The 15561-nt window shown below is 45.2% G+C and overlaps 1 protein-coding gene across 3 annotated transcripts; it reads left to right on the top strand.

The window, feature by feature from the left end:
- Positions 1 to 5083: 5083 nt before the first annotated feature.
- Positions 5084 to 10879, top strand: COPS7A (COP9 signalosome subunit 7A). 3 transcript variants are annotated; one of them, XM_019464701.2, is made up of 8 exons: positions 5084 to 5357; positions 5728 to 5932; positions 7663 to 7738; positions 8194 to 8282; positions 9233 to 9435; positions 10046 to 10151; positions 10316 to 10467; positions 10635 to 10879. In XM_019464701.2, the coding sequence occupies exons 2-8, from the start codon at positions 5771 to 5773 to the stop codon at positions 10672 to 10674; spliced, it is 828 nt and encodes a 275-aa protein (XP_019320246.2). In that variant the 5' UTR covers positions 5084 to 5357; positions 5728 to 5770; the 3' UTR covers positions 10675 to 10879. The 3 variants fall into 3 exon arrangements, with proteins under 3 accessions (XP_019320246.2, XP_053751942.1, XP_053751943.1); XM_053895967.1 differs by having other exon boundaries at positions 5085 to 5271; XM_053895968.1 differs by having other exon boundaries at positions 5086 to 5240.
- The last annotated feature ends 4682 nt before the right edge of the window (positions 10880 to 15561 follow it).

The following is a 15561-nucleotide window of genomic DNA, read 5'->3' as shown; positions in this document are numbered from 1 at the left end:
AATAAAAATTTTAAAAAATATAAAAGGTATATAGATTGGGAACAAAAACATAAAACTGTCTTTGTTTACGGAGGACATAATCATTCATGTAGGAAATCTGAAAAAATTGATTTAAAAAAATTCTCCTAAAAAAACCCCAAAACTCTCTTGGAACTAATAAGCAAGTATAGCAAGTTTTGGGGTCCCTGGCTGGCTCAGTGGGTAGAGTGTGTGGTTCTTGATCTCAGGGATGTAAGTTCGAGCCCCAAGTTGGGTGTAGAGATTACTTAAAAATAAAATAAAATCTTAAAAACAAACAAATAAACAAACGAAAAACAGAAGTCAATTGCTTTCCTATATACCAACAATGAACAAGTGGAATTTGTAATTTAAAACAACAACATTCACATTAGCACCCCCAAAAGTGAAATACTTAGGTATACATCTAACAAAATGTACATAAGATCTATCTGAGAAAAACTATAAAACTCTGATGAACAAAACCAAAGAAGAATTAAATAAATGGAAAGATAATCCATCTTTATGGATACGAAGAATCAATATTATCAAAATATCAGTTCTTCTCATCTTGACCTATAGAGTCAATGCAATCCCAATCCCAGAAAGTTATCTTAAGGATATTAACTGAGGCAAAAGACCCAGAATAGCCTATACAATACTGAAGGGGAAAAACAAAGTTAGGAAACTGAAACTATCTGATTTCAGGGCTAACTATAAAACTATGGTAATCAAGGGGTACCTGGATGGCTCAGTTGGTTAAGTATCGACTTCAGCCCAGGTCACGATCTCGTGGTTTGTGGGATCACACCCTGCATTGGGCTCTGTGCTGACAGCTCGGAACCTGGAGCCTACTTTGGATTCTGTGTTTCCCTCTCTCTGCCCTTCTCAAGCTCTATCTCTCTCAAAAATAAATAAACATTAAAAAAAATTTAAAGCTATAAAAATCAAGACAGTGTAGTATTGGTGAAAAAATAGACAACTAGATCAGTGTACCAGAATAGAGAGCCCAGAAATAGACCTGGATAAATATAGTCAAGTAACCCTTGACAAAAAAAGCAGAAGCAATACAATGGATCAAAGATAATCTCTTCACTTTTGGTGACTGTGAAGATGGGGAGATCCTGGCCTGGCCAAGGATGTTGGATCTCATTGTACTCCTAACTCTTCGACCTTTGTCTGAAGGCCCTCAATAAAATGGTTTGATCCTCTCCCCTTAAAAAAAGATAGTCTCTTCAACAAATGATGCTGGAACACTGTATTATTCACATGAGAAGAAAGAAAGAAAGAAAGAAAGAAAGAAAGAAAGAAAGAAAGAAAGAAAGAAAGAAAGAAACAAAGAAACAAAGAAACAAAGAAACAAAGAAATTTAGACACAAGGGTTTATACCCTTGGCAAAATTAACTCAAAATGGGTCACAGACCTAAATGCAAAATGCAAAACTACAAAACTCCTGGAAGATAAAAGGAAAAACTTAGATGACCTTGAGTATGTTAATGCCTTTTTAGATACAACACCAATGACACAATCCATGAAAGAAATAATTATAAGCTGGACTTAATTAATATAAAAAAACTTCTGTTCTGCAATAGACCAACTAGAGAAGAGAATTAGAAGACAAGCCACAGACTAGTCGATAATATTTGCAAAAGACACAGCTGATAAAAGATTGGTAGCCAAAATATACAAAAACTCAACAAACAAGAAGGGGAGCCCTGGGTGGCTCAGTTAAGCGCTCGACTCTTGGTTTCAGCTCAGGTCAGGATCTTATAGTTCGTAAGTTTGAGCCCTGTGTCAGGCTCTGTGTTGTCAGTGAGGAGCCTGCTTGGGATTCTCTCTGTCTCCCTCTCTCTGAACCACCTCCCTCTTTCTCAAAATAAATAAATAAACTTAAAAAAAAAAAAAAACTCAATTGGGGCCCCTGGGTGGCTCAGTCGGTTAAGCGTCTGACTTTGGCTCAGGTCATGATCTCGCCATTCATGAGTTCAAGCCCCATGTCAGTCTCTGTGCTGACAGCTCGGGGCCCAGATCCTGCTTAGGATTCTGTGTCTCCTTCTGTCTATGCCACTCCCCCACTTGTGCTCTCTCTCTCAAAAGAAAATAAACGTTAAAAAAATTAAAAACAAACAAAAAAACCCCAAAAAACTCAATGAACAAGAAAACAAACAACCCAATTAAAAAATGGGCCAAAGACCTTAACCGATATGAAAGGATGTTCCACATCATATGTCATCAGGGAAATGCAAATTAAAACAACAAGATACCGCTACATATCTAGTAGAAGGGCCAAAACCTGGAACACTGACAATACCAAAGTTTGGCCAGCATGTGGAGCAAAAGAAACTTTCATGCATTGCTGATGAGTACAGCCATTTTGGAAGACAGTTTGGTGGTTTCTTACAAAACTAAATATACTCTTACCATATGATCAAGTGATCATGCTCCTTGATGTTTACTCAAAGGAACAGAGAACTTTGTCTATACCAAAACCTGCACATAGATGTTTATAGCAGTCTTATTCATAATTGCCAAAACTTGGAATAGACAAGAAGTCTTTCAGTAAGTAAATAGATAAACTGTAGTACATCCAGACAATGGAATACTAGTGGTGCTAAAAAGAAATGAGCTATTAAGCCATGAAAAGATAGGGAGGAATGTTAAAGTGCAAAAAGCCAATATGAGAAGGCCACATATGGTATGGTATGTTTTCCAATCTATGACATTCCGGAAAAGGCAAAACTGTGGAGACAATGAAAAAAGATCAGTAGTTGCCAGGGGTCCAGGGTGGGGAGCGATGAACAGGTAGGGCACAGAGAATTTTTCAGGGAGTGAAAATACTCTGTATGATATTATAATTATGGATATATGTCATTATTCATTATCCAAATCTACTGAATGTACATCACCAAGACTGAACCCTTAGATAAGCTATGGACTTTGGATGATTATGATGTGGTCAATATAGATTCATCCTTGGTAAAAAAAAAAAAAATGTACCATTTTGGTGAGTAATGTTGTTAATGGGGAGGTTAGGCATATGTGGGAGCAGGACTTATTATGAGGAATCTTTGTACTTTACTCTCAATTTTATTGTAAACCGAAAGCTAAAAATAAAGTATTAAAAATTTTTTAAAAATTATTTTAAGTAGGCTCCATACCAACATGGGGTTTGAACTCACAATCCTGACATCAAGAGTCACACGCTCTACTAACTGAGCCAGCCAGGTGCCCCTAAAAAATAAAGTCTTGGAGTGACTGGGTGGCTCAGTTGGTTGAGTGTCCAACTCTTGATTTGGGCTGTGGTTATGATCCCAGGGTTGTGGGACGGAGTCCTATGTCAGGTTCTGTGCTGGACCCTGCTTGGGATTCTCTCTCTCTCTCTCTGCCCCTCTCCCCCACTCTCTAAAATTAAAAAAAAAAAAAAGTCTGAAAGTTGAACAAATAAGTAAAGACATGGCACATAATAGAACATATGTGGACTCTTGTTCTTTCCTCATATTTTTCTTTTTCCTTCCCTCTTCAAACAATTTTTTAGTGGCTTATTTACTTATTTTTTGAAACAGAGACAGACAGTGTGAGCGGGGTAGGGGCAGAGAGAGAGGGAGACACAGAATTCAAAGCAGGTTCTAGGCTCTGAGCTGTCAGCACAGAGCCCAATGCAGGTCTTGAACCTATGAACCATGAGATCATGACTTGAGCCGAAATCGGATGCTTAACCAACTGAGCCACCTAGGTGCCCCTTTCCTTTCCTCTTTAAGTTGGTAAGATTGGACTCCTTAATTCTTTGGTTCTTTCAAACTTTGGATATTTTGGTATGCTTTTGATTCCTTTTCCTCACTTTTGTGTCATCTCTTCCCTTATTTTCTTCTCTTTCTCCTCTGCCTCTTCCTCCTCCTTTTTTGATCCTTTCTCTCTCCCTGCCCCTCATCTCCTTACTCTGGTTCTGCTTCTCATTTGCTATCATAAACCAAGCCATGTGGACCATAAACTTTGAGTTTGAAGTCCCTTCAGCTCCAGCAGTCTAACAGTCCTGTGATACTCCCTTCATTTATGTTCTCTTCCCCCCCCCCCCCACTTTCTTCTCATTTCATTGCTTATAAATTGCTTAACTTCCCTGGGCCTCAGCTTTTCCATCTGGAAAATTGAAACAATAATAGATTGTTATCAATATCAAATGAATTAAGTAAAGCTCTTAGTTCAGCGCCTAACACAAAGGCCTCTGAGATGTCATTAACTTTGTTCTCATTTGACCTTCTGCAAGCAAGCCTGGTATGAAATTTAAACACTATAGAAATGTTAGTTGTTTATTATTTTCCCTAAAGTATCATGGTGACATGGAAGAATGGTCTAGGCTTGAAGAAACCTGAGTTTCAGGCAAATCTCTAAATTCTTATGAGCCTCAGTTTCCTTATCTGTAAAATGAGAATAATAACAGATGCCTTCCTTCCACCTAGAGGTATTTCCTCTCTGAAGAATTAAAAGATGTAATGCACAGCAAAGCATCACTCTACCATGATAAACGGTGTCCTGGAGTCACACTAGGGATGCGGTATGAGGATTCAATGAGATAAGATACCTGACCAACAGTAACCACTCAATACACGTTATCTATTATTATTTCCTTTACTTTTTCCACTTCTTTCCTCTTGCTTCTCAAAAAAAAAAAAAGAAAAAAAAAAGTGGTTAAAATAGCCAGGTGATCCTTGCTGCTAAACTTCTATCATTGATTCTTGTCTCCTTCCCATCTCCTCCTCATTTCTCTCTCCCGCAACCCCTCCCCCTTTCCCTTCTCCCTCTCTCTTTCCCGTTACAGCTTTCCTGTCCCTCAGGCACAGTGTGCAGCCCCGCGGATCTCCAGATTTCAGGCAGCTTAGATCTGACACATAGCCACCCGGTACCTGCTGGAGACCAGGGGTTCCCTCTACATTTAGCGTCTGGCGCTCGCCCAACAATAAAGTTTTATTGAAACAGGACAGGAAAAAAGGCGCCCGTCATTCTCCTCAACAGCCAATCAGAGAGTAGAATGACTGGCGCTCGCAGGAGCTTCAGCCGGCGGAAGGCAGGGGAGGGGCATGTCCCGCCCTAAACCGGTCTCTTAAGAGCGGAAGTACGACCCGGAAGCCAGCCATAGAGTTTAGTGGCCAGAGCGACTCTGCAGGGAGGTGGCAGGAAAGGCTCAGAACAGCTGCCGGAGGTGACGGAGCAGCGGCCCCGCCCGGTGTGCTGGAAGACGAAGCTTCCAGGTAGCGGCCGGCCCGCAGAGTCTGACCCAGGGTACGACTGGGCAGTCGGCGTGAGCCTGCGGTCCCTGGGCGGCCTCTTTAAGGGAGGGGGCGGAGCCACGCGGAAGGATCCTGAGGGTGAGGTCACGTGGTTGGGGGCACTTGCGGGGCACCAAGGAAATTTGAGGGACTGTTGTTATTGGGGTGTACACCATGTAACGCCCCTTCCCCCACTACATCCTGTGCCTAGGGGGTTCAATGGGGTGCACGTGGTGGGGCTTGGGATTGGCCCAGGGATGGGGGAGGGGGCGTGGCAACCCTGTCTCAGTCAGGTTTCCATCAAAGTGGCCAATTGTAGGATTCCTAGATCCGAGTTTTAAACTACTCCACCTCTGTTTCCTCATTTGCAGAAGTGACTCAGTGCGTCTGCAATCCAGCCCCTGACCCCAGTGCTTCTCGTCCTCTCAGTGTTCAGGGACCTCCAGCTTCACATCCTCTTTCCTTGCAGCTCCAGATATCCTGAGCCCGGGTCCCCCCAGCTCAGTGCAGCCATGAGTGCCGAGGTGAAGGTGACAGGGCAGAACCAGGAGCAATTTCTGCTCCTGGCCAAGTCAGCCAAGGGGGCAGCGCTGGCCACACTCATCCACCAGGTGCTGGAGGCTCCTGGTGTCTACGTGTTTGGGGAACTGCTGGATATGCCTAATGTTAGAGAGGTGGGTTCCTGACCTGGATAGCCCACAGGGAGGCTTGGGTCTAAGTTTGAATTTGAGAATGGGTGGGCAGGACTCACTGGCAACCCCATAACCATTCAGTTGAATTAGAATATGATGATGATTAGTTAGCAGCTGGCATAAATAAGTAGGCAGGTAAACCTCTTAGTTCCCTTTGGTGATGAGTGATCTGTAAAACCCAGTATTTTTCATTTTTAAGCAAAAGAACATGTGGTTCAGAAAAGGAGACCTGATTCCAGCCTGTCTCCACCAATGTAGTAGCCCTTAATAAAATCATGTCACCTTGATCAGGTCATTTTTACTTTAGGACCTCAGTTTTCTCTTTTAAAATTGGAGTGGACACTGCCCTTCACTGTTAATTATAGAAATCAGGTGAGATTATGGGAAGTATAAAGTCCAGTACAAATGGAAGGAACGAACATGAAACTGACATGCCCTCCTCTCCCCACTTTGTCCCCTTTGCTAATTCACTTAAGTGAGGTAAATGTCTAGAAGTGTTAGAAGGTGTCTTTTCCCCAGAGATGTGTGGCAAGATGCTAGGAACAGAGCAGAGAGAACTATTCACACGGAAGAGGCAGGGTTAAGAGTTAAAGTCTAGAGTGGGTGGATCACAAAAATGTTTGACGTTAGCCCAAGTCCTGAGATGCTATGGCATTGGTATATGGGCAAACTGTGTTAAGTTTTTGAGAGCCAGTGATTGACTGAGTCAATGGATTTAACCTTTTGGGACCACTCTGGTATGGAGAAAACTGGCTTTCTCTCCCTGCTTTCCTAGGCCGTGGAACTAAAGAGGGTCCATTAAGGTGAAGAAAAAGAAGTATTTATTGGGTGTTTGTTTATCTCTCTGCTAGTCATCTGGGAATACCAGAGAAATACAAGACACAGTGCAGACACAGTGCTTATTACTCTTCTAAAACTTATATTCCAGTTGCAGAGATAAGATAAATGGATATAGATGTGTAAATTATTTATTTAGCAAGTATTTATTGAGAGCCAAACACACGCATAGCTCTTCTAGATCTAAGTGGGATACCAGGGACTGGTAAGGGACCTAAGCGGGATACCAGGGACTGGTAATCTTACTGAAAAGAAGGATATTCTTAGGTAACAGCCTAAATTAAGTGCCAGTATGAGTGATCAGTGATAGGAGAGGAGATCTGGGTGCGCTGACCTGGGTGATGAAAGCCTCCTGGGTGCAGCAGGTCTGACACAGAGGCCACAAATTCCAGCACCTGCTGAGGCCATGCAGCTGTCAGAGATGAGTAAGGCTAATGCAGGAGTGTTGGGTGAATTAGAAAGTACAGCAGACTGCCTAAAGGATATTCAGATTCGGAAATATGAAACACACCCTAAGGACCAGAACACTCTGTGTGTGTGTGTGTGTGTGTGTGTGTGTGTGTGTATACATGTACATGCATGTGCACGTGCTGCTGAACACTTGTTTTCAATTCAGAATTTAGGGTAGGAATTGAAGATGTTTGGAGGAAGAGGGCCTGGTGAATTTGGAGAATAGTGTAAACAAAGGCCGTGAGGTAGAAATGAGGCCTTCCCGTAGGGAGAGTGATCAGAGAGGCAGAGAGGTCCTCTCGGTGAGCTGGGAGAGATGATGGGAGAGGGGCCAGATGGGGCCAGAAAGTGGAATTCAAAACAGGGTAAGGCTGGGAGGCTGGGGAGAGGCCCATCCTGTCACATCTTCCTTCCTATTCCTGCAGCTGGCTGAGAGTGACTTCGCTTCCACATTCCGGCTGCTCACAGTGTTTGCTTATGGGACATATGCTGATTACTTAGGTAACCGGAGGGCTAGAGCTCTGGTGTCGTGGAGGTGGGAGAAGGGCAATTTCTCTCTCTTTTTTTTAAATGTTTATTTATTTTTGAGACCGCGCACAAGCATCCTTGTGTGAGTGGGGGACGGGCAGAGAGAGAGAGACAGAGACAGAGCATCCAAGCAAGCTCTGAGCTGTCAGCGTGGAGCCCAGTGTGGGGCCTGAATTCACAAACTGTGAGGTCACGACCTGAGCCGAAGTCGGATGCTTAATTGACTGAGCCACCCAGGTGCCCCAAGAAGGGCAATTTCTCAAAGAACTTAGAAGGAATTGCTGGGATACCCTCCTGGGGTACATAGGTCAAGGTTAAGACTTGAATTGGCATGGAAAACTAAAAAAAAAAAAGAAGGCAAAGGAAGAGGCTAGGGCTTCCCACAAAAGCGTAATCTGAACTTCCTACACTTTCTCCTTTTTTCGTAGCTGAAGCCCGGAATCTTCCCCCACTCACAGAGGCTCAGAAGAATAAGCTTCGACACCTATCAGTTGTCACCCTGGCTGCCAAAGTCAAGGTGAGTAAGAGTCCTGCCCCCCCCTCCTGCCCCCAGTCCTGAGCCAAGAGTTATATCCCTTCACAAAGGGCCTATTTGAAGGGAATTTGCACTCAGACAGCCTATGTCCACACAGTTCTGCCTTCCCACCCCCACCCTGTCCCTCCAAGGTATGTAAACTCTACTGCCTGTAGCCTTTCAGCCTGAATATTATTCTCTTAGTTTTCTGTTTTGTTTCTGTTTTTCATTCAACACTTTTTGCCTTTTGGGTCAAAATAGCAACTGGGATGCCATTCTTTTGTTTAACAATCACCCTCCCCGCTAGAGAAAGTCCCACACCAACAGCCTCAGCTTGCAGATCTGAGAACAAGACTCTCTCTTCTGGTGAAGTGCTAGGCTTCTGTTTGCTAGAAATATCTCTGCAGGTTCAGTTTTTTAAATACCCTCTCCACCTGTCTACCTTCTCCCAATTATTATTTGATTCTCTTGTTGTTTCATGGTTTTACATAAATCACGTGTCTCTCTGTTGTGAGATGCTCTTTGGAAGGAGGTGGAGTATAAATGATGCACAGTAACTCCAGATCCCTCCCACACCACATACTCCCGTTTTGTCAGGCTTATCTGGACCAAGGTCTGTGTGCTGTCCTGAGCTGTGGCCAGAGGAGTGACACCCAGGCAGATGTCACTTTCTTCCTCTGTGGCGTGGGAGGAATAAGGTCGAAGGGGAATATAAATCTTCAATTTTATTTCTGGCTATTCTTCTCAGGATGTTATTTTTCAGGTGGCAGTGCGTTTACTTATTTTGCTTTAGAACCAGCCTTTTAGAGGAAATTCAGGAATAGGAGCGGAGAGTAGGTAGGGGAGCCTGGGCAGGAGGGGAAAGGAGGGAAAAATCTTGGAAGCCCTTGTCTGCTTGCAGAACTGCACAAATCCCAGCCCAACCCCCCCCCCCCCCCCGCCCCTGGCCCCAGTGTATCCCATATGCAGTGTTGCTGGAGGCCCTCGCCCTGCGCAATGTGCGGCAGCTGGAAGACCTTGTCATTGAAGCTGTGTATGCCGACGTTCTCCGTGGCTCCCTGGACCAGCGCAATCAGCGGCTAGAGGTTGACTACAGCATCGGGCGGGACATCCAGCGCCAGGACCTCAGTGCCATTGCTCGGACCCTGCAGGAGTGGTGAGACCTGTGTCCTGGCCCTGTTCCTTCTCTTCTCACTCCAAGAAAGGGGGAGGGCTTCTGAAGGAGGGAGGGCTGGGCTGGGCTGGGCTGCAGCGGTGGAATCCTAGACGTTGAAGGGAAATGAGCTCATTCCTCCAAAGGCTTCTGAGGGCAGAAGGGAGCAGAGGAGGGCCTGGGAGGCAGGAGGCCAGAGGCAGTGTCCTTGGTACAGTAAGTGGGGGAAGGGAGGAGGAGCGGTACTGTAACCTGCACTGTCTACAGGCCATGGGTCTCTTCCACTTCCGTTTTTCTCTTTCTGTTCTTGTCTAGCTTAAATTCATTAATATACCTTTTTTATTTCATTTTTTTTCTCCAACGTCTACCCAATTTTGTTTTAAGTTCCTACTCGCATGTTACACGTTACTCCAGGCACTTCCTATACCTCTCGTATCCGACCTGAGTGTCTCTGTGGCTCCTGGGACTCTTGTTGCCGGTGGTTTCCAGGTGCCCTGGCGAGGGTTCCTTACTCGGACAAGGGTTTGGCTGCAGGATATCCTGAGTCTGTTTTTCACGAGTGCGTGATCACCGCTGCCTTCCACTGACACTTCTTCGTTCCTGATCCTCGCAGGTGTGTGGGCTGTGAGGTGGTGCTGTCAGGCATTGAGGAGCAGGTGAGCCGTGCCAACCAACACAAAGAGCAGCAGCTAGGCCTGAAGCAACAGATCGAGAGCGAGGTGAGCAGGCAGGGGATCAGGACGGACCCAGGCTCCTCCAGCCTGGGCCAGTCGTCCTGTGCAGGGGGGTTTGCACCGTGGCTGTAGCAGATAGACAAGACAGGCAGGGACTGTCAGATTCTGGAACTTCCCTCACTGTTCCCCATTTCTTTTCATCCTGGCAGGTCGCCAACCTTAAAAAAACCATTAAAGTTACAACAGCAGCAGCCGCCGCGGCTACCTCTCAGGACCCTGAGCAACACCTGACTGAGCTGAGGGAACCTGCTCCTGGCACCAACCAGCGCCAGCCCAGCAAGAAAGCCTCAAAGGGCAAGGGGTGAGCCACTGTGGCAGGAACCACTTGCTTCTGGGGTGCCCTGCTTTTACTTTAGAGACCTAGCTGTCTTCAGCCCTTCAGTCATTTGCATGGGGGTAGGATATGGGGGGAGCCCTCAGGCGTTAGGGGATTCCCTGCAGCCTTTCTCTCTCTCTTCCCCTTGCCAGGCTCCGAGGGAGTGCCAAGATTTGGTCCAAGTCGAACTGAAAGGACTGTCATTTCTTCCCTGGGGATGTGGGGTCCCAGCTTCCTGCCTGTCCCTTAGGAGTCCTCAGAGAGCCTTCCTGTGCCCCTGGCCAGCTGATAATCCTAGGTTCATGACCCTTAACCTCCCTCTCCTCTCCGTGACCCCCAAGCATATATCACACCTTCTCTAGGGAGGAGGCAAGTACAAGTCATGATTTTGTTGGTACTTTTGCTTTATGTGGCTTTCTTATGTGTCTCATTGTCTCCCTCCACCTCCCTGCTGTACTCTCCCCCTATTTCTTTAATGGGGGGGGGGGGGGGCAGCAACATCTCTCCCTGTTTCTTATATATCATTGAGTAGGTGGGACTGCTTCTCCAGCATAACCCACATGTGTTTCTTCTGGTACCTCTCCACCCCTGCATGCTTAATGCCCAGTTTGTACTCCTTACCCCCAGCCTATTTGGGCAGCATCTGAAGAGCCATAGGGCTCCCACCTTTATTCCCACCCGGAGAATTCTGGGAGCCAGTCTGCCATTCTAGGAGTCACTGGACACTTTCATCCTAGAATCCTGTCACACTACAGTTTTTTCCTTTCCTCTCTCCTCCGCTTGGGTCCTGGGAATGCTGCTGCTTCAATGACCCCAGAGCCTAAGAAGGGCAGCTGTCTCTTGAGATCTTGAGAGATGGTTCTTTCTTAGCCCTGGCTATCTTCGAAAGCCTGATGGCAATCCTGGAAGGATTTATACTTCCTTTTGTGAGTTTGGTGGGGAAGGGAAGGGGATATAGATTGTATAAAAAAAAAAAAAAGTATATATACATATATCTATATATAACATGAAACAGAAATAAATCTATGAGAAGTCTATCTACAAACATGTCCTGAAATGGGTATCTTTTGTCTTTGGTATTCATGGTTGGGAAGAAGGTTCATCGTCAGTCCCCTCTAAAGCAAAGTACTGGAAGAAGAAGAGAACCAGATACTATGTGCTGAGTCCTGGCCTAGGAGCCGAGAGTCCTAGATCTTGAGTTGTATGATGGGACAAATTGCTCAGTAACCCAGCACTCAGTCAGAAGCAGTTGGATACTTAGCACCAACATGTGATAAGTGCTGGAGATGCAAAATGACAGTCACTGCCCCTTCTTTCAAGGAGCTTGAGTTCAGCCTGTTGCCTTCCTTCTTATAGACTTATACAGGGGGGAGTTGATAATAACCTTCAGGTTTTGCATCAGAACCACACAGAACTCTGAGATCTTAGTAGGAAGCAGCAGGCTCCTGTCTGCTGTCCAAGGCAGAACTTGCTGTGCTGGGAGGATTGGTCTCCTCCGTCTAGTGTAGTGCTGTGCACTCTTTAGAATTGGGAACTCTGGTGTAAGAGACAATTCCCCTCCTCCCACTTGCACGTGAAGCAATTGCCTCCTGAGGGTCCCACTATTGACTGAGCTGCTTTCCAGAGGTTGTGTTATTCTCTAGGCGGAGATTTAGGATAGACCACTCTTCACTGGTGCTAAAGGTCTCAGTCATAGAATTAGAAAGTGGAGTGAGATCCTGAGGTTTTGATTAAAAGTGGACTGGGTGAGGGGCGCCTCGGTGGCTCAATCAGTTAATCATCTGACTTTGGTTCAGGTCATGATCTCATCATGGCTTGTGAGTTCAAGTCCCGTGTTGGGCTCTGTACTGACAGCCCAGAGCCTGGAGCCTGCTTCAGTTTCTGTGTCTTCCTCTCTCTCTGCCCCTCCCCCTCTTGCACGTGCTCTTTCTCTCTCAAAAATAAATGAGCATTTAAAAAAGAATTTTTTAAAAAATAAACTCCTTCTTCCTCCCACACCCTCCAATGTGTAGAAGTTGCTAATTCATGGCACTTTGAACCTGTCCCCCCACCTCTGCCCCTGCCCCAACTTTTCACTTGAACTTAGTATCTTGGGTTTTTTTGTAAGCTACTTCCAGCAAATGGCTCTATTACTTCCCTGACCTCTCTTAGTGCCAGCCTTCAGTGGATGGCTCCAAAGTCTACTGTGGGCTGAGCTGGGATTCCTTGCTTAACACCCAAAGCAGGAGGGGAACCATTCACATTCAAAAGGACATGCAAATGAAGTTTGTGTTTGACTTACAAAGACAGGGCCCTTGGCTACCAAAGCATGAAGATGGGGCAACAGATTATTTGGGGGCTCAGTTTTTGACCGTGAAGTTTGGTTCAGGATTTAAGGATCCTACGTATATAATCAAGCACAAGGCACCAGGAAAATTTCCAACCAAGACTCTTACCACCACTGGCATACTCTCATACTGATCCCTAATGTACAGCAGTCTTAGGTGATCTTTAGGGCTGGCCCACTATGGTAAAAGGAGGAAGAAGACTTGCCTTTATGAGAATTCAGAGTTCATGCATATGAAAAGGTGACACTTAAAAGATTAAACCAAAGTCTCTGACGCTAAAAACAGCAATTGGACTAGTGTACATCTTTATGCACAAGAAGAGCAAAGACAACGTCTATAGTCAGTATTCATGAAATCCTGTTGAAGAAAGATTAGAAATTCTCCATTTAGATGTGTCTTCCAACATGTTTGGGAGCTTAGAGGGGCAGTCTAGGCAGTGTATTAAGTTATCTAACATTGTGTAACAAATTACTCTAAAATTTAGTGGCTTAAAACAATGCACATTTTTTTAATCTGTTTCCTGTTTCTGTGATTCAGGAATCTGGGCACACTATTTCCTGCCTTAGGGTCCTTCATAAGGCTGTAATCAAAGTGTTAGGTGGCGCCATATCACCTCAAAGTTCCAATGGGAAAGACCTGCTTCCAGCCACACTCTTGATTATCAGCAGGATTTACTACCACCTAGGTGGCCAGACTGAGGACCTCCTTTCCGGTCTGTTGGTCAGAGGCACCCCAGATAGCCCTCTCCATCAGAGCAAGAGCCAGAGAGACCACATCAGGAAAGCGGAATCAGTCTTGTAACTTAATCACGGAAGAGGTATCTCATTACTTCTAGTCACCAGGTCCAGTCTAGTGACCGTCAGAAGTCAGGGATCATTGGAAGCCATATTGGAATTTTCCTACTACAGGCAATGTTTCTGTGGGCCACCAGCATCAGAAACATCAGGGGAGTTCTTGAAAATGCATATTCCTGGAGCCTCCTCCCACTTCAGTTCCTACTGAATTCGAATCTCCAGAATGTGGACTGGAAATATCCCTTCACTGCCCTCTTTGACTCCACTCTGAGCTGTGAAGTCCCGTTTATATAAGCAGATTTACCCAGATCAGTGCCAACTTGGATCAGCTGAAAAGGTTTTTACTGCAGGGCCTTGGAGGACAGGTAAGTAGGCCCAAGGTCACCATCTGGAAGAGAAGGATGTGCAAAGGTGAAACTTCAAGTACAGGACAAGAGAGAAGACTTGTCCTTTGAGGTTCTTAAGTATATGATGATATAATTAAAAGTGTGATAAGTGCTAAGAAGTATAGAGTGACATGACAGCATTTAACATAGGGATCTACACCTAACCTGGGGTCAGGAAAGCCTTCAAGGATGTGATCTTTCCACTGAAACTAGAAGCCCATGTGGCAGTTAGCCTGACAAAGGGAGGGAGGATAGTGGGATGAAGACCTGGAGGCAGAAAGGTTCCATCCTGTGACCTACTGCCTCTCCCCAATTAAATAATTTGGGAAATGGGGCAGGGAATATAATTCTATTCTTTTACTTAAATGTTCATTTGTCTATTCAATGAATTGGCAAATATATCTTGGCTGAAAAATCTGAAATAGAATAAACCACAGTGGGGGCACCTGCGTGGCTCACTCGGTTAAGCGTCCGACTTCAGCCTAGGTCATGATCTCACCGTTCCTGAGTTCGAGCCCTGCATCGGGCTCTGTGCTGACAGCTCAGAGCCTGGAGCCTGTTTGAGATTCTGTGTCTCCCTTTCTCTCTCTACCCCTCCCTCACTCACACTCTGTCTCTCTCAAAAATAGACATTAAAAAAAATTTAGAATAAACCGCGATGTGTATGTTATACCTCTTGGCTTTGGGGTTTGGGGTGATTTTTGTTTTTTTGCCTGTCTCTGTTTTCCAATCTTTTTATGATATTTGCTAATAATTATAAAGACATATTTATTAAGTGCTTAGTCAAGCACTATTCTAAATGCTTTATGTATATAAACTCATTTACACAACCTACTGAGGTTTGTGCCATTATTTTCTTCTAAAGATGACAAAAGAGGTACAGGGAGGTTATGTAATTTGCTCGAGATTACACACATCATAAGTGGAGAAGGCACACCCTCTGCCCATCACGCCCATGTTCCGGGACAGAACGCATGGGACAGCTATCTGAGATTTCAGAGAAGTAAATGGTAGGGAGGAAGGAACCAGAATTTGAAGTTCCATGAAAACAGTGGTGAGCTTACCATCCCCTCCCCCTAACTCCATTATCACCCAGAATGCACTAAAAGGCCTCCCCAAACCTGGAAGTGTACATCAGGTATGAACTGAAAGAGTTCCTCTTGGAGCCCTCTGTTGCAGGTCTGAGGAGCAGGAAAGGGACTTCTAAGGGTCCGAGATGGGGAAATCCGTTGCTTTTCTTTTTTCCTTCTCTTCCCCCGTTAGCCCCAGGCAGTACCATGGTGGTGTAGTTATAGTAGCACAATGACAGCAACAGTGACTGCGCAGGCACTGAAAACTGAGAACTCCTTTGACCACACAAGCTGTGGTCCCAAGAGTGTGAAAAATCCCTCTGCTTTTTTCTTTCTTTGTTCTCTTGATGCTTAGCCCAGACATATAGTGGGAAATGCTCAGCAAAGTAGAGAAGTTAAAGCCCCAGTTTTTTTGGGCAAAGGATTGGGAAAAGAAGAATGAGAGAATCAGAGTGTCAGATCACAGAGAGGAGGGAAATCGAGAGTCCCATAGAGTTGTGTG

Source organism: Panthera pardus, unplaced genomic scaffold, assembly GCF_024362965.1.
Source record: "Panthera pardus isolate Hobbes unplaced genomic scaffold, ASM2436296v1 HiC_scaffold_6, whole genome shotgun sequence".
In the NCBI taxonomy this organism is placed as follows: Eukaryota; Metazoa; Chordata; class Mammalia; order Carnivora; family Felidae; genus Panthera; species Panthera pardus.
Note: the sequence above shows the minus strand (reverse complement) of the source record. Positions and strands in the feature narration are given on the sequence as shown.

Excerpts from the sequence above, each read along its gene's own strand:
- COPS7A (XM_019464701.2), top strand. The coding sequence starts at position 5,771 with ATGAGTGCCGAGGTGAAGGTGACAGGGCAGAACCAGGAGCAATTTCTG. Across the intron at positions 8,283-9,232 it reads CCCTGGCTGCCAAAGTCAAG|TGTATCCCATATGCAGTGTT; the intron begins GTGAGTAAGAGT and ends CCCTGGCCCCAG. Across the intron at positions 9,436-10,045 it reads GCTCGGACCCTGCAGGAGTG|GTGTGTGGGCTGTGAGGTGG; the intron begins GTGAGACCTGTG and ends TGATCCTCGCAG.